Source organism: Topomyia yanbarensis, unplaced genomic scaffold (assembly GCF_030247195.1).
Source record: "Topomyia yanbarensis strain Yona2022 unplaced genomic scaffold, ASM3024719v1 HiC_scaffold_449, whole genome shotgun sequence".
NCBI lineage: Eukaryota > Metazoa > Arthropoda > Insecta > Diptera > Culicidae > Topomyia > Topomyia yanbarensis.
The window spans coordinates 1-23735 of record NW_026683657.1 but is presented as its reverse complement, the minus strand read 5'-3'; the positions used below and the strand labels follow the sequence as shown (position 1 = coordinate 23735).

Genomic DNA, 23735 nt, shown 5'->3' with positions numbered 1-23735 from the left:
AGGGACCACTTATTAAACAACTGGCGTAACATAGAGGGCGCTCGACAAGCTAAGACATTCATACATCCAGATACAACGAGAGCCAAAAAACTAATGGATCTAAAACGAAAAGATTTACGTATAATGACAGGTTTATTTACGGGAGATTGTCCTGCTAAGTATCATATGAAAAAATTGGCAAAAGTCAAGATGACAATTGTCGATTCTGTAACTACGAACCCGAGAGCTTGGAACATGTTATCTGCCATTGTGCAGTACTATTTCTTCAAAAGGAACGATACTTCGGAAGGCATCTTATGATGCCTCACGAGGTATGACATACCTGTCCCAAACGGAGCCTTAGCTACATTAATAATGTACTACCCGGTTGGAAAGACACATGTGGACAAACAAACAACTCGCTTCCACTTACATTAGATTCGGGTAATTTGTACCATGTAGAGCAAACATAAATAAGACAATATTTTACAAACGTAGTTCAACACAACCGTTTGTTTAACTTCAGCTTAAAACTAACTAAAAAAGTAGACTTGCTGTGTTTTGCACCAACTTTAAAAATACCTTTTTTAAACATTTTTTTCCAAATTTGAATGATAAAAAAGTTACATTATACGGCTAGATCCGGCAAAGTTGCTGAAGCAGTATTACAAAACAAGATTTCAGCTATACAAAAAAAATCGAACTCTTCCGATCTTGTCCGATCTACAAATTCCAAGCGATTTGAAAATATTGAAATTTTTAGAAATTTGAGGTACACCGAAATTCTGTAGGGCCAAATATTATGTTTGCCAAAATGAATCTCTATGAAATGAAATGATCAAATGTTTATGCAACGGGAAAAACAAATGTATTCACAAAGATCACCTAGAAATTACTAGTATTCGAAAGGATATAGAAAATTGGCCTCTGCACTGGTAGGTGGGTAGATTCCAAATTGTTCCAAAAACTAGTATTATTAGTATATATTTTAGTTCATATTAAGGCATAATAACAATTACAGCAGCAAATAATTTTGGCCAGGATTCGACCCCAATTACTCCTCTGTGCGATGCTCGTGCAATCAAACAGGACAAAAATAAACGATCACACCAAACTGTTCCTGGTTATTGCATAAATGTATAATTTGCTAGGTACCTATTGAGTTCTTGTCGCCCGGTCTCACGAACACTTCTGCAGCTTCCTGGTTGAAAACAATCCCATTTGATTTTGCCGTCTTTGTTTATTATTTGCCACCAGCTAGTGATGTAGTGTTTGTGTCATGTGCCGTGTACGTACATGAGCCATAGAAAAGTCTATTCTACGAACCTGTCACTATCACGTTACACATCTATTGGACGTCGACAACAAGCAATTTTCGATTACTATCCTGATCGGATCAATAGATGCCTGCACCATGTTAACTGTGATGTTACGTTTCTAAGATTCGAATCGAATGTAGTCGTATCGGCAAATCATTCAGACGCTTAGCGTTACAAAGCTGCAGATCAATTTCAACAAAAAAATTCAAAACCTACCGGATCTTCCAATGCCACGATAATGTTTCAGAGGTGAGTTTCAGCATATGTTGAGCATGAGATGGAGCCGACTCGACACGATCACGCAGCACTCGAATAACAAAAATCAAAGCAGAAATCGACATTACGCTCCTGGTCGACTTGCATTACTACATGTGTATCCGCCTGGGTATTCCATGTGCCAGCCTGCTATTGTAATACTTCGTTTTACGATAACCACTAAGAAAAATCTAGGCCAATCCAATCTGGTTCCTTAGGTAAACAGCCAAAACAGTGCAGCGTATTATCTGTAAAATCAATTCCAATTTATTCACCAATTCGTTTTGTTCAGGTGTTGAACGTGATCTTAGCATTCGGTAGTTTATTCGTCGTCATAACACTTATTCAGGACTTTATTGAGTAGAATTGTTTGAACGTGATCTCCGTGATAGTGCACCCTAAACACTAATCCAGACACATTAAGGTTCAAGTTACCTTTTTTAAGCATGTGTTAGAATTGAACGCTTGGTAGTGTGCGTAGGAAAAATTGTGTTCAGCTTTGCCACCGGATTATCCATTTAAACCTTTTTAAAACTCTAAAATAAGAATATCATTCGATTTATTAGATCGTCACGATTCAATTCATGCAAAATACCTGCTGGAAAAACCATCGGCTTAGCTAAATGGTGCTTTTGAAAAAGTGGCTGTGGTTTTTTCATTGCGCAGTTGTGTTGCGTGCCCCAGCTCGGTGTGGTAGTGTGATAAAAAATCACAACCACTTTTTCAAAAGCACCATCCAGCTAAGCCGATGGTTTTTCCAGCAGGTATTTTGCATGAATTGAATCGTGATGATCTAATAAATCGACTGATATTCTTCTTTTAGAGTTTTGAAAAGGTTTAAATGGATAATCTGGTGGCAAAGCTGAACACAATTTTTCTTACGCACACTACCAAGCCTTGAGGTAACTTGAGCCTTAACCTGCCATGAAACTTGTATCATCCGACCATCGTACTACTGCAAAAGTACAATTGCAAATTCGTTCGAGTCATTATGCTTTCCGAGTTTCAAAGTTTTTCGATAGTCCAAATATTTCAAATTAATGGTAACGATAAACTTTGTCGGATAGAAAAACTTTCAGTATGGTATAGTCTGTATCACCTGGCAATCTAAATTCCCTGTATAGCACAAACAACAAACCGTCGTCTTTTTATATGCTTGCAATGATGCATTGTGCTAGACAAGCCGTCCAAATAATGTTGGTTTGTGTTATGTTTAGCTGTGGATTAGTTGGCTGACCTTGCACGAAGTGTGGAAATTGTACAAAACTCGGAAGGATACGACCAGCAACGGAGCTATAGGCCAATTGTTAGTAGTTAAAATTATTAGTAGTAGATTAGTTTGTGTGCCTTGTTTACAGTTATGATTCTTGGACCTCCAACTTCCAACTTTTATTCCTTTACAGGTAATGAACCACAGCAATAGCAGCCGATACACCTCGTTCGCCTTTGCTAGTGGAGGAATCGCTGGCAGCGGCGGACCAGAGGGGAACCGAGCAGTGGAAATTTGGGCAGAACACTGACTAGTCCGATGTCAGAAGCCTACCTCTCTGTTGCGAAATTTCAGAACAAACTTTGGAAGCAGCGGAAATCTAACGGCATCCGGGTTCAGTATGGATCGATTGATTGATCCTAAGTGGGTATGCAAGTTTGCACGTCTTTTATGGGTTCTAATTCAAGTTTAATTTTGCAGGATTTACACGGATGCTCAGAGTCGAAGATTGCTTAACCGGTTGGTAAAGTACCACGACAAAACGTAATCGCTGTTAAATAGGAGCCTGTACTTGAAGCCGCGTCAATTTCATGTGGTTCACTTGAAGAAGACGGAAATAAAGTATTGGCCGAGGAGAAACAATTCTTCGATAACATCAGTTCGGATAACCGCACTCTAGAAGTCCGTGTTTCAGGCTAACACAAGGTCGAACATTTTACGGGCGGGACTCCTGATTCCGGCGGAACCTCATCTGAAGATGACCCGAACACATCAGCACGAGGATGAGATTGATGCGAAAAATCATGTGATTGTGCCTTCAACAGAACTGGCCCCAACACAAGGTGTTCTGGATGCGCTGAAGGAAATATCCCGCAGGAGGATAAACAATAAGGAACTGGATGCCGATCGGATCAAGAAACAATGTAGGGAACTATCGGAGGTTGATTCATTCGGAGCTGGCACGAAGCGAGCTCGGGAAATTACATCGTCGGCTTCACTCCCGTCCCGAGGGTCAGCGGATCAGCAGCAGCTGCTGGTAATGAACACTCCGAAATGAGTGAAACACGTAGCGCCCCGATCGGCACGATTAAATGTGAATAAGTCTTTCTCGACGCCGGTAACATTGATAGAGCAAACCGGCAAAATTAGAAGGTTGTTGTATTTCACTGACGTCATGAGCAGCTGCCTTGCATCAAATAGACCAGATAAAAACGCATAGCAACTTATTGAGCTATCGGATCACCCTCGAAAGTCGCATCCATTGTTCATTGGCTTCGAGAGATTCGCCGGAAGTCGACTAAGAAAACTCTGAGCTTCCTAGTATGTTCTTCGTTATCTCTAGCTTTTGTCAACCAATGCCATCAGTCTCCGATGTATTGAAAACCTAATATGCCTCTATGGTACAAACATGTAAGGTACATTCGTACTGTTCGTAAAATGTATTTTGTTGATTCACTAGCAAATTTCCCTCATTCAGGTTCTGAGCGCGGTTAGCTATTTCGAAAATATTTGATAGCCTCCAGATGTTCGTGGAAATCACTGAAGTAAACGCATAACCATAATTTTTGCTTAGGGATAGTTTTTCTACAAGAGCATACCACGATGTGATCATTGAAAAAACTAGAATAACAATGACGAACTTTCCCAGCGAGAGCCAACGATGAATTTACTTCAGGCTGCCGAAAACACAACACAACTAGAACCGGTAAGACACAATACGCCGCAATATGTATGAGATTTATTTACATATATGTTTCTTTAATTCAACTTTCAGCTGCTGACCACGATCAGATTGTATTGCTCTCCTTCGAGGTTCTACTGGAATTCACTGGTTCAGCTATGACCTAGCAAGAACAGGAATCCGATGATGTCAGGTCCATTGATTGCATCGTAACTGCATTTCTCCCGAATTCTTGTTTAGTAATGATCAGTATGGACACCGGAGCCACTACCTCTACACAAGGCTGTACATAACACTATGAGAGTTGATTACTTATCTGATTAGGGCTAGCATAGATATTGATAATATTAACGGGAATGAATTGTTCACCGTGCATTATGCAATCCCTGCACCTGAGAGAGCGATTCATGAAGTTTGAAGATTTGTTCAACCGTTCCCAGAAGTAGTTTTTGTTAGTATATTTACCCGCCAAGAAACCATGTACGTCAGGTTTTGGTCTTCCCATGTATATCCATCTGTTAACTGTTTAAAAAATAGTTTTTTTTATTGCTGAATAAAAATATTCATTTTAGTTTTGTTTGTTTTATAAAAAAGAAAACCAAAACAAAGAAAAAAGAAGAAGAAGAGCATCAAAAAAGGAGCACGACGATCGGCCGATTTTCTATAGTTCGACATCGGGCTCACGTCGGTCCGATTATGAAGATGCGTTTGACGTATTCGAAGGTTGACGCGGTTTATGCAAATGGTGCAAAATTGCACGATATAAACCCGATATCCTGCTCTGATCGGCCCGTCATCGGGCTTAGTCGGCCCGACCATCGGCCTGATTATCGGGCCGATTGAGCTCTACAAAATTTACTGGGAGTTACCTCAGTCACTGAGGGGTAGTCAGATTTGTGATACAGTTTCGGAATGCAAGTGTCTCGTCGTGTCGTTGGCTGGTCTATCCCGAGATAAACTACACGCAGAAAAAATTACTGTGAATTTAAAGAAAATTTGCATTAAAAACAATAAGTATTTCGTTTGTTCTATGGCTTATGCAGATTTCTTGTTGAAACAACAATTGTTTTTGTTAGTATCAAAACAAATTAATTTTGTTAGAATTTTTGACAAGACAAGGCATCTAACAAAAAAAAGTTAATTCAACACAGTTTTCGTGTTCAGATCAAAGTAAATTTGTTTTTTTTTATAAAGTTAGTTATTAGAATCAAAAAGCAATACAGGTAACATCAATAATTGGTTAAATATTTGAAAGCACAGATTTGATTATTGAAATGGCTTGTCAAAACTACTCGAAATAATAAATATATTAGTTGAAATAAATGCTTTTGAAATATTGGTAGGTATTTTATTTGACATTATCATCTTTGTATTTCACAATAATTTTATATAAATGAATGAAGTTGAAGAATCTAAAATCACTACCTGTCGTTCCAAAGGTGTGATCCGTAGTTCATGCATTTTGATTAATCCCGATCAATCTTGGTGAAAAATGGTGTGTTACCGAGCATTGGGAAATTTCCATCTATTCAGAAATTTGCATAACTCTTTCGAAAAATGAGTGTGCAAAACCTGTAAAAATATAACAATTTAGGTTTAGGATCGAGATACATATTTTTATTCTGAACAATCTGTTTTTTCACCGTTCAACAGTGCAAATAAAACAAATTTTGGTCGTTTTATAAGAAACAGAGTGGGAATTAGCTCCTTCTTTGGCCACTACTCAATAAACTTTATAATTGGTTGGTTCGGTGGTAAAAAACGCATTATTTAAATACTTACCGAAAATTCCGAAACAATTGATGGCAAATGGAACACAGCCCAGTAAACTTTGCTTCTGCTACTGAAATCCAGAAATCTGTACCATTTCGTGCGTGTCTATAAAAATTTCTCTACCAGAAACAACTTTGCAATGTCAAATGGAAAGAAATAATGTAATGAAGCAATGTTTTGAATCGACATAAAAAAATTGTTATTTTAAAAATATAAACAGTCGTAACGAAGAAGCATTGTAATTGATATAAATCGTTTTATTTTTTATGACTAACAGCATATATATTTGATTTTAATAAAGTTTTATGCAATTAAAAATAAACTTTTTGCTTTTTCTTTTCAAAAATGCAAATATTTGTTTTAAATAATTTTCTAGGTAAAATCAATTTTTTTATTGCGTTTTGATATAAAGTTTTGGTTTTTCATTTTAACTACCATATATTTTTCTGCGTGTAGCGTTTCGTCGATTTGTTGCTATATGTGACACAAATGAGTGCGAACGAAACAAAAATAAACGTTAAACGTTAAACCGTTTTTTCGCATGCACTAATGCAAAGTGAACATGCGCGTAGTTCGGCGCATGGCTGAAACTTCACGATGTGGATTTTAGAAAAGATTACCGTCAGTTTCCAGCATATCCCCGGTCAGCGTGGCAAGCAGGAAGTTAGCAAAAGTTGAGCAAAGTGAAATTGATGCTGGCTGAGTTTCTGCGAGCATTTTGCGCGATTTGTACGAGAATTCTGGCAACGAATTCGCTCAAACCCACTGAGACGTCCAAAAAATTGTTTCAAAATCGTTCAACACGGGTCCAACGATGGACGTTCGTTGAACGGTTATTTGGACGATGTCCAAATTGGTCCAACGAACGTCCTTCATTGGACGATTTTGAAACCAACCGTTCTTAGAGGGAATGCAACAACCGTTTCTGACAGAAACGGTTAAACCAACCGATGCTGCTCACTTTATCCAGAATCCAGTCAGAAATGTACGGCCAAGATCTCTGCACGCTTCCTGCCACATCTTTGTCAGATGTGGTCGGTGTTAAGTCAGACCGGACTAAGTCGCAAAACATAAAAAATGAGATAATGATAGCTCTGAATAAAGAATATCTTCAGCTACATTCGACTTTTGCCAGATTTGAAATATGTTTCAAAAAACAAGAATTATGGCAAAAATAAATTTCCAATCATAATGTAACGGATGCTGCGATTGAAACTTTAAACTCGTTTTTCTCGATATCAATATTTTGTCACTTAGTCCGGTCTGACTTAACACCGACCATGTTTCGCTCGATTCGTGCTAAATTCTACCAGGTAGGAATTGCCGGAATCTTTGCACAGTTTATGTCTGAGTTATGCCAGTGTTTTTCTCGGTTCCTGTCAAAATTTGCCAGAAAACGCGAGCGAAACCGAGTTCGCCCTAGCTCAACTCACCCGACAGGATACGCGCAGAAATCTGACAGGGCTGCCAAACCAAGACTTACAGAAATCTAGCAGAGCGGTCTCTGCCAGAAAATTTGCTCACTGGGTTACAGATTTTCCAAAGAATAGTTCTCGATAAACATATGATTGCGACTTAAAAGCCAACTGTCCAAATTCTCTTTGATAGAAAATTCCGGACAAACCGTTACTCACAAAGAACAGATATTGATAGTGAACAAATGAAAAAAAAATTTCTCTTTCATTATCTGCTATGAACTGTGTTTAGCCAGTAACGGTTTGTCCGAAATTTCCTTTCAAAGAGAATTTTGACAGTTGGCTTTTAAGCCGTAATCATATGTTTGGCGAGAGTTGATGAGAGATGTAAACAAAGAGTAAACTAAATGTCATACCGGTCAAGCTGGGGCTCTAAAAGGACCGCTATGTAACACAGCATACATTGCTTCATAGCACATGCAGCATGACAGGCTGTGTTACATCGCGGTACTTTCCGAGCCAAAGCTCGACCGGAAAGACTTTAGCTGTGATTTTTGTTTACTGTTGCTGATCAGCTCTTCGCGATTTTCTGAAGGAAAGCTGATCAGCAACAGTAAATAAAGAGCGCAGTAAATGTCATTCCGGTTGAACTGGGGCTCGCAAAGTAACGCTATGTAATATAGCGTGTATTGCTTCATAGGGAGTAGTGAGAAATGTGACATGCGATTGTGAACGCACTCTGAACTGGTCGGTAGAAAGAGAAGCTCTTATAGGTGCCGTCGTGTGTGCAAGTAAGAAAGCGATAGTTCTGGCACTTTTGGCATCGGATTAGTGATTTTTCTTTTCACGGATCGTCGTTCTCGAACCTCTCGAACGAGTCTCTCTCGAAGTCGCCATTTTTGTCCTGACTCTTCTCCGGTGTTATACGTCAAGCTTTTCTATCTGCAGTGGTCTGCGTTTTTCAATTGTAAATTATTGTTGCAAAAAGTTATAATCTACCGGTGAAAAGTGCTTCTAATGAAAATTTAACCCTTCTTCAAGCGTTTGATGATAATAGTAGCTAAAATTTTCCGTAGTGTTGGGTGATTTTGGCGATTGAAAAGTCAAATTTTTCACCCCGTCCGACCTCCGAGTGGGTGACGAAGAGAAAAAATCCTGTGTTTATTAGGTACGATAATGGCTGCTGACGGTAGCAGCGATTGAGTAGCAAGGCAAGCCTAGTATTCTGTATCGTCTGAACGGTGCGAGGGCACGACCAAGGTGCCTACCGTAACGATGAGTGAATCCGAAGAGGAAATTGTAACTCGGGGCCGCGGTGGTCGGCCACTCCGTCGTAGAAGAGGTCCAGCGGTCAGAGGCGCAGTCGGCGGACGGTTACGGGATGATAGCGACACGGGAGAAAGCAACGGCAGCGATAGTGGAAGCGAAATCGAACAACCTGCACACAAGAAGAAGGGCAAGAAAATTCTACTGGAAGATGAAGAAGAGGCGGGTCCGAGCGGAACGCAGCAGCAGGTATTAAAGCGAAAGGGGTGTCTGGGTTTCGGGAAGGAAAGTGCGAGTAAGTGCTGGACGCGTTTGCGAGCTAGAGAACTTTGTTGTTTTAAACTAAGTATTTCATGAACATTCGTACCTTCAAAAGCGCAATTTTAGGTTGGTCCTTTAAATCTGTTGGTGGATGTTGTACCGTGTGATGTGATAACGTGAGTGTTTGGATGGTTTCTTGTCTTGTATAATGTTAGCTCACGAATAAGTGTAATTTGGAAACAGACAGATGACAAATTCCATTGTTTCTGAACCAACGTTTTCCATTAGTGGCAAGATACATTATGAGTAATGTAAAACACTAGCATTTGTAAATTATTCTAGAGCGTAGGTTCGTGTATCTCAAGGTGGTTTTAAAAGTAGACAGTTTGCAACATTGTGGCTACGACATTTTATATCTGTAGAATTGGTAGTATCGAAAATACTTGCAAATTGATCACTTATTATTGTTGTGTGAGGTTTTACTCATACCTGGAACAATCATACCAATACCCGAGAAAAAAATCTTAAAACAACGATAAATTCCCTTTAAACCAAAAAACTTTGAAAAAAAAATCTCTTTCAACTTCAACGATAGTTTAAATACTAGAGATACTGAAAAAATGATCGCAATCTTTCATCAAACAATTTGAAAAATATCAAACATAAAAAATTTATTATTTATTAATGATGATCGTGAACGATGGGAAACGACAAAAATGGGTTGAAAATGTCACTTTTTACGCAAGATTGTGACTAATTTTTCAATTAGTTTGTCCTTGCAAAGCAGAGCTTGCTACATTCCGTTGCGAAACTGGGTCAGATTACAAACCCAACGGCTACAGTTCTCGATCACATTTTTGTCTATTCGGAAATAGTGTTGTTAGAATCTGAGTCAGGTTCACTCCAAGCAAGAAAGGTATAAGGTAAAGTGATCAGACGTTCTCAGGACAAATGCACAACTTGTGTAACACTGAGAAACTTTTCGTAAGAATTTATAACCTGGCTCATATTAGAAGAAGTCGAAAAGAGCACCCTGGCAATCAGAATAGATTGGCTCAATTTGCATATTCTCTACATAGTTCGGAGATTATGCAGCACGACTCAAAACTTATATGAAATGTTTGTACAAAAAGAATGAACTTGTTCTTGAATAAAAATCAGCATTTTGGTAAATGCGGGACACACCGGACCGGGACGTTTTACCACGCGGAACAAGACTTTAAAATCTGGGACTCCTAATCCGGGACATTTGTTCAGTTTATCATAATGAATATTTATTAGGATGTGAACCATTTGGCGAAATTTTGAATTTTTGGTTAAAATCTGACGCTTTGAATGTCATTTGCAAAATAACCCTGCTCTGGAGCATGATTAAATTTGACAGTGCGATAGTTGAATTTGTCAGCTCGAGAATTCAAAAAATCTTTCATGATACAGAAAGAAAGGTGAAAACATTTTCTGCACTTAATTGAGGTTGGTAATATTTTGCAATACAAATGAAGGGAGAAAGATGGAAACGAAAACATATTGTGTCATGCTTTGTTTGGGTTATTTCTCGCGTGTTTTTTAAAGTGTCAATCTGCATGCTGTAGCATACTTTGAGGGGAAATTTCCGGACAAACTACTACTTCATGAATTCTCGGTGAGTTACGGTTTTCCCGGAATTTTTTATCAGTGATTTTCGACGGTATGTTTATTGGGCCTTTTCAAAAAACCGAGGTTCCATGATGTGAATGTTTACGTTTCTATGCTACGACTGTCATACTAAGGCAGTGAATTAATTGGCGTTTTGTTTTAAGTTTTAGTTAAAATTTGACAGTTTGAAAGTTATTTTCCCTCGAATGATTAAACTTAAAAGAGCGACCTATTTCGAATGGACATTTGGATATTTAGAATCGACAGCTGCTAAAAACCATGAAATGGAAGAGGTGTGAACATTCGTCGATATTTTTTTTTGTTTATTACATTAAGTACGACAGTCGACACAATATGGTTTCATTTCAATCTTGCTCCCTTCATATTCTATTGAAAAATATTGACAACCTCAACTAAGTACAGAAAACATTTTTACCTTTCGTTCTGCATCATGGGCAAACATTTTAACTATCGAGTTATCACATTCGACTATCGCACTGTCAAATTTAACCATACTCCAGAGCATAACTTTCGAAGTGTCAGATTTTAACCAAAAGTTTAACATTTCGCCAAATGGTTCAATGTAGCTTTAATGTAATAAGCAAAAAAAAAACTAACATTAAAATATCGACAAATATTCACACATCTACACTTTCATGGTTTTTGCAAATGACATTTCAAATTAGCCGCTCTCTCGGTTAAACTTTACCATTATCCTGATGAAACCAAGGACGGAAAATGCTTTCGCAGTAGTCAATGCTATGTGGTCGTTGAACCTCAATGTACTATCGATCGTCGCTCCTAGATCGCGTGTCGACACGTTTCAGAGACTCGTTCATCATTGAATATTCGAAACTGATGAGAGTATGGCGACGAGTGATTGAAATGGTTTTGCATTTTGATACGTTGATTTCCATGCCGTTTTCTTAGCACCAACGGATCAATGCATTTATGTCTTGCTGGAGTACATAACAATCAACTGCAGTTGAGATCACCTTAAAGATTTTTAAATTATCTGCGAGCATCAGCTTTTCACATTTCAACGATAAACAAACGTCATTGGCGAAGAGCATAATTATGAGCGGTCCAAGGATGCTGCTTTGCGGTACTCCGGAAGTTATGTCGAACATCCTTGAGTGCGAGCCATTGAGCTTGATCAAAGCTTTTCGGTTTGCGAGTAACGATTGGAACCATTTCGTGATTCGTGACGGAAATCCGAGTCTTTCACTTTATTTTCGATTGCTAAGGCATGTGGTACCTTGTCGAATGCCTTCGAAAAATCAAAGTAGATCGCATCAATTTGTTTGCGTTTTTCTACATCACGTAGTAATCTATTTATGTACCACATAAGGTTCGTTGTCGTTGACCGGTTTTTCACAAAGCCATGTTGGAACATAGAAATGGTCGGTCGGGATGCATAATAAACGACTTTGTGCTTAATCCTTTCGAAAATTTCCGAAACAGCTCAAAAAGGATATTCCGCGATGGTTTTCCACACAATTTATATTGTCAGATTCGTGAATCGGCACGATAAAAGCTGTTTTCCAAGCTTTTGGGAAGGTTCCGTCCGTAATAGATTGATTAAAGATTAATGCAAGCGGACGAGCCTGTCAGCGAGCGCAGTTTTTGGCAAAAGTAGGTTCTAGATCGTCCGATCCGGCTCCTTTGGAAGCATCTACATTTTTCAAAGCGTCAAGAACGTCAATATCTTCCACAACAAGCGGAGAGATACAGATGTTGTGACGTAGTATACGGTTCGGAGAATTCAAGGGGTATACTGCTGTAGCCGTGCTAAATTCGCTTTGAAAAAAATAATCAGCGAACAGATTAGCAGATTCTTCCGCGGAATTGGCAGAAACATTATTAAACTCGATATCGTTAGGTACTTGGTCATTTTTTCTACGATTTTTGCATACGCCCAGAATGAAGACGGATTTGTTTAAGGCTCGTTTGCACGCGATTGATGTACGACTGATACGTGGTTCTAAGGCATTCGTTATAGTACGCATCAATCGAGTGCAAATTTTCTCTGCGAATGGCACAGCTGGCGGGAAATTGGAGCAATTGCCGGGGTTGTACCAAAACACCTGAAACCAGATTCAGGTCTCTTAGAAGGCTTATGAGCATCTAACCTCATCTCAGTGAAAAAACAATCACTTTTAATCACTTTCTTCGTAAGAGGATGCAGTGTGCGTAAATGTGAGTAGATACAATTCATTTAAACTCTTGGAACGTCTGCAAGCGGTTTTGCAAACAGGATATGGGAACGTCGGCTACCCATCCTGAATCATCGATCGATCGATGATTGAATTGATTGATTGGCAAAACTGATTACAAGAAGCAGTCAAAAGTACACAAGAATCAGGAAGCCCTTGTAAGGACTGCTGATTGATAGGTGCAAAACCGTGCGTCTGCATATTTGATGATGTAGAATGTTCAAGATGGTAAATTCGCTAATGCTAGGAAAACAAACTACTGGATGTTAAGAGATTGTAAGTCGCGATCAGCAATTCTGACGAATCCCTTTCAATAGTCTTTTCTCGTAAAGTCTTGAAGAGTTAGCACCGTTAAAAGGCAAGGAAACAGTGAGTCTAATTAGGAGAGAAGAAATCGTATTAGCATATAAATATAATTTAGATAGCGCATAAAAAACTAAAGAAAACGAATAACAAAGGCGAAAGTAATCTCGTCATCGTTAGTACACAGAATCCCAATAGGAAAACAAGCAAGTAAGCAAATTATCTAGTTATTTTTCAATACTGTTAGTAATAGTCGGCTGCAAATTGAAAGAAGAAACATTTTCTCAAACAGTCTTTAAATTTTAACATTTTTATAAAGAGTTTAAAATGTTACTAGACACGGATTATTATCGGTTTAGGTCGTGTAGAAAATTGATCACAAGTATACATTTCTGTCTAAATCGGCGGTTCTGTAAGGGCGACCTTCGTTTTCACTAATAAGCAAGAGTGTTCGAATGAAGGGTTCCAGCCAGCAGTTGTCCACCAAACTTTGGTGAAGCTAGGAGGTCAAACGAACTATGACTTTCGATACTCGGAAGGTATGGTTTTGTCTCCGAAAGGCGTTTAGTTACAACTGCGGTTTGATCCAGAATGCTTCCAAGAGAGCGAAAAATGTTTACAGATTAAACTGCTGACATTGGATCGCGTGCATTGTTCAGATGTAAGAGTATTTTAACGAACTGCATTCCTAATGAATGAGGTCTTTATCATAAGTATTTTAGGTTTAAGGGCCGCTAATGGTCATGGGCATGGACTAGTTAGGAATGAATAGAGCGAGTCGAGTCCATTGAAATCTGCTCTAGAAGAGATCGAACAAGACTGGCGGATTAAGCAAACTATTGACAAGGAGACAAGATGTTTAAGGGCGATAAGCTTGGTCATCACGCGTCGAAATGTCATCAGAAGTCGACGAATTTGAAAAAAAATATCCTGCGCATTCTAAAATTTGCCCACGATGATTTTATCTGTGATTTTCGTTTGCGGGAAATGTTATTGAGGGGAGTTGCATATTTAGATGAAGCGCGAAATTCCATTCGCGACCTGAATAACGGGCAAAACGCATCCTGACCGATCATCAAAAAGTCAAGAATGACCGGTTGTACGAAACAACTCCCTGTGTGATCGGTCCGATCTGAGTGAAAAAAGAAATGCTTTTAGGCTCGTTGGATGTGTGTAAGTTGGGGGGATTTCTAACCCCGTACGTAGACTTTTTGAAAGCCCTAAAAGAACCCAAAAGGCATGACGAGACCCAATGCCACTTATAACGTACTATCTCATGTTCTGCTTAGCAGACCGCACCCGTTGGCAGAATCCTTTCTCGTCGCATACCAAGGGCAGGGTTAGAGAAGGACGATGATGAACGAACAAAATGTTTACCCTGCAACAAATCTTGGATAAGTTGCGGGAATACAAATTGCGGACTCGTATCTGTGTCTTTGTGGATTTCAATGAAACGAAACAAACTATGGTAGATAATGCTTGAGCATTTCTTTTCGTATGTCACTTAATGGGTCGAAATCAAGCGTCAAGATAGCCGGAGTGACATCTAACTCGTTGGATCGAAGCAGAATGATGCACTCTAAACAAGCTTCTTGGCTTCGTGGACGACATTGACATCATTGTGCTGAAGGTGCGCGGAGAATAGTGGCCAAGTAATTCGGAGCACCCAGACCGATCGGTCACGATGATGATGCATATCTATCCTATCACATCATAGCATAGGTGTACATAATATGTATTTATATGATTGAGAGCATACTAATTCTTTGAGGATGATTTTTTTTTCATTTAGTTAAGTTGGTCTTAGGCTTAGTGCAAATAAAGTCTGAGCTCAATGATGGTATAAGCCTTCCTTCGGTTGAAGCAAGTATGTATTTTGACAAAATCACTGACGATACGATCAGAATGACTTTTTATTTCGAAGATAATAGGGTTTTGTGCGTTCAAAGCCAATCCAGAAAGGAAGTTGAAGTGCATGAGAATCGCTAAAAATGGAGAGTATGTCCGTATACATATTGAGGTTTTTCTCAAAGCGTACGTTGTTATGAGATAACAGTGTCTTACAATTCGTAGTAAAATGAACTCACTTAACACACCGCGTGATGGAGGGCGAGCTGGGTATCTGATTTTCTGTGGAAAGCTGGGCAAGTAGTTTTGGTCGTAGTCCTCGACAGAGTCTACTTTATCAATTGATTACTGGAGTATCTCCTTCGGAAAATGCATTCTGCAGCTCGGAAAAATGAACAGCACCGCGCTTCTATCACAATCTAGGGTATTGTAGCTATGGAACATGATCCAGATGAATAAAACCCTACTTTAACTGCAAATTTATTCTTGTTCCGTTTTTTGGATTCGGGTCAGGATAAGTACCTATATTGTTAATTCTATCTACTGTTTGAGGATGATCCTATGTTCTTAAGTTATTACAAATATTTGACGTTTCGTGTTCGGTTCAATACTTCCAAATCCAGTCTAGTTTTAATTTCAAATTGAAATACGTATATTATGTCTCTGTCAAAAATAGCTAATCTAAAATCTAAATTTCAGACCCCGGGTATCGAGAGCTCCGAGTGGGAAACGGACTGGAATAGTGACGACGAGCAGCTGCTCAAGGAAGGCGGCGCAAAGGCAGCCGCTGCACTAATAAGTAATCTAGGCTACGCGTCGGATTCTTCAACCAGCAGTAATGAGAGCGAGAAATGTCCCATCTGTTTGCTGTCGCTACAGGGTCAGGAAATCGGTGTACCGGAGGTGTGTGAGCATGTCTTCTGCGCTCCCTGCATCGAGGAATGGGCAAAGAATGTGACAACCTGTCCTATCGATCGTAAAAACTTTGATGTGCTCAATATCTACAGCACGATCGATCGGAAGGAGTTGATTCGCAAGAACAAGGTACAGAAAAAGGCGGCCGAAGATGTTCCCGTACTAGAGGATCATGAGCTAACCTATTGCGAAGTTTGTCGTCGTCCGGATCGAGAGGACACAATGCTGCTGTGTGACTCATGCAATCTAGGCTATCATATGGAATGTTTAGATCCGCCATTGACGGAGGTTCCCTCGGGATCTTGGTACTGCGATTGCTGTTTTGCATCCGGTTCCGACGAAGATGACGAAGAGGTTCAGGATCTGTTGAACGATCTCAACGAAATCGGAGGAATTCGTCAGAGCCGGTTACGTGAACGGTTGAACAGTCCACCAAGAATAGTTCGCACACGTCAGAGTGAGCGTATAAGATCGGCAATTCTGACGCGTACTGCAACTAATGTTCGCTTAAATGTAGTCCAAGAACCGGGTCAACCTGGTCCTTCTAGCAGAAGATCAGGTGCGTCATTAACAGCAGCAGTTGCTAGGACACCATCAAGCTCAGCTGTTAGACCTACGAAAACGACTCACAAACGTCGAAAGCGCCGTAATCGACGGAAAATTCTTCGCATGATTATTTCCGAATACGACGTGAACGATGGAGATGATAAGTTTGCCCTAAAGCGTACTAAAATTTATAAGAAACTCAAGAAACTCAGCAAAAAGCGATCTAAACGTAAGCTTAGTAAATCTCGTAGTGCTCGCAAGAAGAAATCACTTGGATTGACTCCTGGTTTAAATGAGGAAGCTAACGAGTTGCAGAGCCAACGGTTCAGTTCAGGCATTCCGATACTGAAACTATTTAGTGGGGCTAACGATTTGGACTACTTCTCGGATGAAGAGCAAGAAGATATTGAAACAGATGTTCCAGCGGGCCCACTTGGAGATACAGCGATCCGGAGCATCCGTGCTTCGCTTCGAAACCCCCTTGGACGTCGTCGGGTTTTGAAGAGAGGATTCGAAGCGAGCTCAAGTAGTGGACCGGTAGATTTACTCGGTAGCATTATGGAAAGTCAGGAGCGCTGGCATTCCAAAAAGGGTCTAGGAGATGTTAAAATCAACAATGGAAAAATTGTTTTTCAAATTGAAACACCACAAAAGAAGAATTCCAATCCTCCTGGTGTTATGCAGGCTGGGATTGGAAATAACTCACAGCAAAGCTTTAATGTTTCAGGCTCTCGTGCCGGAGCGTCTGATTCCACAAGTTCCAATCGAACTGCTAATCTAAGCCTGTCCGATTCAGGAGCTGGAGCTGGTTTTCTAGGATTGAGCTCTTTGGGTGGGTTTGGGTCAAACGATCCGAACGATGATAGTGTCCCTGATCCATCGGATATGTCAATTTTCGTAGATCTTCCTCCATTGAAAACTCCACCCATTGAGGAGGAAGAGAATAAGAAGAAGAAAGGCGAGCTGGATATGTTTGGTATAGTTAGTCCAATCCCACTCCCTTCGATAAATCCAGCTCCTGAGCCGATAATACCAACGGCTTCTAGTGAAGTTCCAAAAAGCGATACGAAGGATACTTTGGCACCCGGTACTTCTAGAGGCTTTGGAAAGTTTAAATTTACCATGACTGCTGAAACAAACAACTGTCCTAATTTTTCCGTATATTCCTCGGAGACTCTTCAATTTGCTAAAAGTGGTGGTGAAGAACCCTATGATCCATTGGATAGCGAACAAAAAACCGATGATGAATTCGACGAGCGAGATGAAGATCTCGTTCAGCTAGACGACGAAGAACCGAACGCTGTTCAAAAGCCCGTCGATTCTCCAATAGATCCAGCAGATTCCCCAGTAGAGTCTGAAGATTTCCCAGTAGAGCCTAATCAGGAAGAAAATATCCCCAATGGAACGGATAAACTACCAACCGGAGCACCGGATCACGATGCCTTCGAGTCAGACTCCGAAGATGAGCTAAAGAAAATCGAGGAAATTTCTACGCCCGTAGGTCCTGAACCGGAGCCCACCAACGAAATGGAAGCGCTAACCCCGCCGCTCACTACGACTGTGGCTGCCACGTTAGCATGTACCGCCGTCGCAACAATAGCCGGCTCGCCACTGGACCCGGTTGTTGCCGAAGAAACCAACACAACCACCCCTCCGGTTGTTGCAGATCGATGCATTACCGCTTCTCCAGTTATTGCGGACACGACAACACCTCCTGTTACAACCCCTATTGCTGCTGCTGCTGCTGGTGCCACTGCTTCCGGTAATTCTGCACAAGGTGAGGAAGATCGGAGCTATACCCCCTGTCTGGACGAAAAGTATCAGGAAGCACGCCGAGAGCAGGATAGAAGAAGCAGCTCACCGACGTTACCATTGTCATTAACCGATGGTAAGTTATATTAAAGTATATTTAAATTTATCACTTGTACAATCTGAGAAGTTATGCTCTGTGAATGTAATACCAGAATTTGAACATCACACTAACTAAAAAGCCAATGAAAGGGCTTTGGAAATTTATTTTTGCTGACTAGCAATGCCCGTATTTGGGAAGATAAACATACGAATTGTTAGAAACCATGTTTACTATACTTGGATACATCTTCACGCGCATTTATACGTTTTGCTTCCTATCTCAAGGGAGGCTAACAGGTTACGACTGGTATTGTGCCGCAAAGTCGCATTGTAGCAAGAACGCAAACAATTGAATCACAGTTTTGATTATAAAAAGCATTTACTATTCGTTTTGCGAAAATGCGTCTATGTCGTGCTTTCGCATTTCTAGTTCATCAAATGTGTAAAATTTGGGGGTTTGGTGGAAGAAACCATAGCATAAATTGTAGATTTTATGTATCTGGGAGTACAGGAAACATTCCCGAAACTTGTACTTGATATGATGTAACACATTAGGAAGAATACGGAATATCTTCTGACAAACTATTTTATTTCAGGTATAGACGGTATAGACGGCATGGACACCGAATTGATTTCGGAGGAGGAAGAAAACACCTTCCCAGAGGATGAAGCACGCCCTTCGTCCGCTTCCAAGCCTACGTCGTCGGGCGCAAAGAAGAAAGACCTTACCTTCAAGAAGGTAAACAAAAAAGGAAAAGAGCGCAATTATCGCGATAAGGACGGCAAGAAGAAAGACCGCAGCGATGACAAGGAGAACGAGTCACGTCGCTCGCGTGAGCGTAATCGAGACCGGCGTCCGAAACGCAAAGAAATGCCGCGTTACGATGTACGTACCCTGATTGAAAAGCGACCCAAAGTACCGAAGGATCCATTTGGTCGGGACGTTACACCGAAACCTAGATCGAAGACGCGCAGTCGCAGTCGAAGTCCGGAACGGCGAAGGGAAGTGTCAATTTCGTTGAGTCCAGAGCCTCCACGACGTTACACCAGACGGCGATCATTCTCACCCAGATTCAGAGCACGCAACCGAACGCCTCCACATTTTCGTAGAAATGTTTCAAGATCACCCTCGAGAGGCCCTCGATTGAGGTCGGTAAGCAGATCTCGCTCCAGGTCAGCTGTCGTAGTACGACCACGTAATCCTTCGCGGTCACGGTCACGGTCGCGGTCTCTGTCACCACTTCGTTTGCGTCTTCCACCTCGACCGGTTTCTCGGTCTCCAAGAGCTCGATCACGTTCGCCAGAAATCCGTGGAGCAAAAATAAAGAAAACCAAGAAAAAGAAGCGCCTGACTCCACCAGTTAGTAGGAGTCGCAGTCCAAGTATTGATCGTAACAAAAAGAAGAGCAAAAAGGGACGCAAGAAGAAAACTAAACATCGCTCGGGTTCTCCTGCAAAAAAGAAGAAAACCAGAAGGAGATCTATCTCACCGATTATATTAAGGTCAAGGTCTCCTTCAATTCTGAATGCTGGAACGACTGGTGTTTTGACAGAACGCTTTGCTAAAGTTCGACAGCGAAACTCTTGGACGCCGCCACCGCCAATGAGACCAAAAACGAACGGAACGAATCTGACAGTGATTTTAACGAATGAGGAAGCCCTCGCCAAGCAAGCTAGGGAGCGCGATCGGAAACGAAGAGAAGCCCGGCGTCGACAACACCGGGAGCGTGACAAAAATCTACCCTCGAAGGAAGTATTTACATCAGGTGATAATATATTAGTTAGTGTTAGTTTTAACGACAAAAATTTGAATAAGGAGAATCAGGAGGCAGCAGATGGCACAGTTTCAGCTGCAGTGGCACAGAAGAGATTGAAAGACATGGCGAAGAAACGGGTCGAGGCAGAAAAAGCCAAACGAAGACGAATGGAGCGATTGAAGAGAACTCGAGGAGAGGCTCCCAAGCCAGTAGTTATAATAGACCTAGATCGATCACCGTTTCGCGTACTGACACCTTCCCCTAGGGCTATCATTGTACTTAGTGATAGCGATACGGAGAAGGAGAAGGATCGCCGAGAAGTGGAGTCCAGCCGGACTGGAGCAACAAACACTCAACATCCTACCGTGGAGGTTAGCACGAATGGACCATCTGCGATGTCTCGCAAATCACCGGTCGATCGGCATGAGGAGGATATGTTCGGACCGAAAACGCCACCCGGTTTTCCCAGTCAACCACAACCCCAACAAGGTAAACCTGCAGCGCCTAAATTCACCATGCAAGTGAAATCCAAGCTCTCAAATATTCGTCCCTTAAATCTACTCTACGAACCTGGAGAACTGGGCGAAAGTAAAACTCCCGAACGAATGGATAACGTCGAGAACTCCAACATGAATTACAACATGGTTGGTCCAAATACTCCTCCAGAACCAGCACCACAATCTCCATCGCCAGATGTGTATGATCCGTTTGAGCCGACGAAATCTCCTTCGCCTTCACCATCGCGTCGAGATAATGCATCAATTGAGCGTCTTTCCGACTTAGATGATGCGGTATTACCAACAAGCAGTGGAAAAGTTGACGGTCCTGACTCGGGTACCGGCGGCGATCCAAAGGTTGATTCCCAAAATCAAGATGAAGTTATGAACGGTGAACCGGAACCCCTGCGGGGAAGCAAAATTACAATTCTCAGCAACATTGTCATCAGTCAGCCCGCAAATAGCGGACAAGGTGTGGTTAGTGGTTCTGGCGTCTCTGGCAACCAGCACAACACTGGTGATGATTCGGACGTTATCTTTGACGATTTTGTCTCTTCGTCGGCTCCGGCGCCAAGTCAATCTGTCGGCTATAGCACCAACAACTCCAACCCCATCAAGTCGTACAGCACAGCCGCAAATTCGTCTAGCTTAATTTCGAAACTACCACTGCCACCGGGAGCCAATGCTAATCAAAAGTTTAGTGACTTTATTAACCCGACTGATTCACCGTATTCACCCGGAGCGAGCGATTTCGAAGATTTATTCGAAGCGGGTGCTGATATGGAGTCACCACCGGCAGCACCAATGAAACAGTCCTACAAACCTATGAAGATAATGTCCAAGGGCGCAAAGAAAGGTGTGTTCGACAATCTCTTCGGAGGTTCACCAAACAACAACTTCAAACGTATGAAGAAACCTCCGCACAAAAAAAGAGGTAGTTAATGCAACTTCAATAGCCTTCTGATTGAACTAATTTCGATTGCGTGCATTTACAGGTAGACAGAGAGGTGATGATGAGGAAGATTTATCCAAGTTGTCCACAAAGGAAAGGGTAGGAAAAGTTCTATTAATTCATTCTTTATCGAAGCAAACAGAATATTGCGCATTTACTATTTTCTTTCTTTGCAGTTCCTTAAAAAATTAAACCGCCTGGAACGAGTGGTGGAAGAAGTGAAATTGGTCATAAAACCTTTCTACAACAAGAAACAAATTAATAAGGAAGAATATAAAGATATCCTACGACGTGCAGTTCCGAAGGTGGGTTTTGTCAAATAAGCAAGCGAAAGCAATTATCGAACCATTGACACTCTAACCGCTTTCTACCTATACTCACAGATTTGCCACAGTCGATCCGGAGAGATCAACCCGATCAAGATTCAGAAACTGATCAAGGCGTACGTGCGCAAGGTGCGTGCTAGACGGCGTCTCACGAAGAAGGTTCAAGGGATGGGAATGATCGGGGGACCCCTCGGTTTTCCGGGAACCAACATCAATCCCATGATCATCTAAAAGGCTGTAGGCAATAGTACGCGAACGACAACATCCGCAGCACTGCAACAACAATGGTAAAACCCTGTTCAACCTTTATGCCAAATGACAGCGGTCGCGGCCAGCATGCGCAGTGGATAACTATACGTGAACGTGTGAGCAGGCATAAGTTAACAGGTTTGCTTCATTGATTATCTTTTATATTTTTTATCGGATTTTTTTGTTTTATGTGCGTTTCCAGCTTTTTAGTGGATGCGCTGACACTTGTATGTAAGTCCTAGCAACACTTATGCTACATTCTGATGCGTTTGCTTGCATATCGAGCGTAAGTTTGTATTGTTTTATTAGTAAAAATTCTTTGGCTGGGAAACCAATCCGAAATAGTGGAATGAATTGAAAACGCCGAGAAAAGTAATGAAAATTATAAATTCTTGGACAACATGAGGATTCCTTATCAAAAAAAAGTTATGTTATTAGCGATTAGTATCGACACAACACACGATCACGCATCAAGTTTACTCGTAATTGTGGTAGAGAGAGACTTAACAGGAAAGTCTATTAGAAATGGGGGTATTTATAACAAGTATATAAAATATTTATTGGATATACACAATTACTAGACCTAAAGTAAGTTGATTAGATTGTGCTAATTGTAGAATATAATCTCTTTAAGGTACATTATCAGTGTAAAGTTTGTCCAATTACACGCTAGCTTTTATCGAATCTACGTTCGCGAGTTCATTCTCTTTCGTCTCCATCACTATACTCTACACCTTCCGTAGCCGTCGAAACGATTGTTTGCTGGTAAACAATGTTCGAGCGTTAGGTCTCGCAAAACAACATGCTTCCCACTAATCCTATCGTACTCTTTTGGAGCAATGTGTGCAAATGAAACCTTTTCACAACCAGATACTGTTGTATGGAAATGCAATTTATTTTTATTATAAAAGATTGCGGCCACTACAGGATGAGTTCGCTAGTTGCACCAAGTAATCATCAATCTAATGTTAGTAAACTTACTGATAATTGGTCTTGTTCCACCTGAACACGATTGATCGAAATGAAAGAAATCAAATAAAATTCCTTGTATGCTGTGTAGGCGAACTACCTACACAAACAGTAAATCGACAAGCGGTAAATAATAACTGATTTGCTAGGCTAGCCGATCGGAGAAATGCTATTCATTTAAATTACACTTATAAATGAGTAATTTTAAATTTGTAGTGTTGCCTACACACATATGAATATAATTATAACAGAGAAAATGCTAATAAAAAGTGAATAGTTTAAGATATTGATCAGTTGCTGTTGACTGTGAAAGAAATGTCCTGCATACAGAAAAACTAATAAAGACGCTTTACATTAATTTCGTCTACTTCTACCGAGGGTTAGCATTCTTCTGTTCTGTTTAGCAGATTGCAGCGGTTGACAGGATCTTGTTTGGCATTGCACATTCAGATTATGGTCTACGAAAAAAGATAGTAATATTTTCCAAAATCCAAGCACTTAATTTGTACGTT

The 23735-nt window shown here is 40.8% G+C and overlaps 1 protein-coding gene and 1 long non-coding RNA gene across 4 annotated transcripts; both read left to right on the top strand.

The window, feature by feature from the left end:
* Positions 1-2504: 2504 nt before the first annotated feature.
* LOC131695569 (uncharacterized) lies at positions 2505-4980 on the top strand. Of its 2 annotated transcripts, XR_009306668.1 has the most exons (5): positions 2505-2859; positions 2957-3186; positions 3244-4178; positions 4241-4468; positions 4538-4980. It is a non-coding gene; the product is annotated as an uncharacterized LOC131695569 (long non-coding RNA). The 2 variants fall into 2 exon arrangements; XR_009306667.1 differs by having other exon boundaries at positions 2506-3186.
* A 3531-nt stretch (positions 4981-8511) lies between these two features.
* Positions 8512-23513, top strand: LOC131695570 (PHD and RING finger domain-containing protein 1). Of its 2 annotated transcripts, XR_009306669.1 has the most exons (7): positions 8512-9147; positions 15861-18510; positions 19070-21661; positions 21723-21778; positions 21856-21984; positions 22063-22392; positions 22457-23513. XR_009306669.1 is itself a non-coding variant. In XM_058984107.1 (6 exons), exons 1-6 carry the CDS (start codon positions 8908-8910, stop codon positions 22234-22236), a joined length of 5841 nt encoding a protein of 1946 aa, XP_058840090.1. In that variant the 5' UTR covers positions 8512-8907; the 3' UTR covers positions 22237-23513. The 2 variants fall into 2 exon arrangements, 1 of the variants encoding a protein (XP_058840090.1); XM_058984107.1 differs by having other exon boundaries at positions 22063-23513.
* The last annotated feature ends 222 nt before the right edge of the window (positions 23514-23735 follow it).

Coding starts and splice junctions, on each gene's coding strand:
- LOC131695570 (XM_058984107.1), top strand. CDS start 8,908: ATGAGTGAATCCGAAGAGGAAATTGTAACTCGGGGCCGCGGTGGTCGG. Junction 9,148..15,860: donor CGAGCGGAACGCAGCAGCAG/GTATTAAAGCGA, acceptor TCTAAATTTCAG/ACCCCGGGTATCGAGAGCTC. Junction 21,779..21,855: donor AGTTGTCCACAAAGGAAAGG/GTAGGAAAAGTT, acceptor CTTTCTTTGCAG/TTCCTTAAAAAATTAAACCG.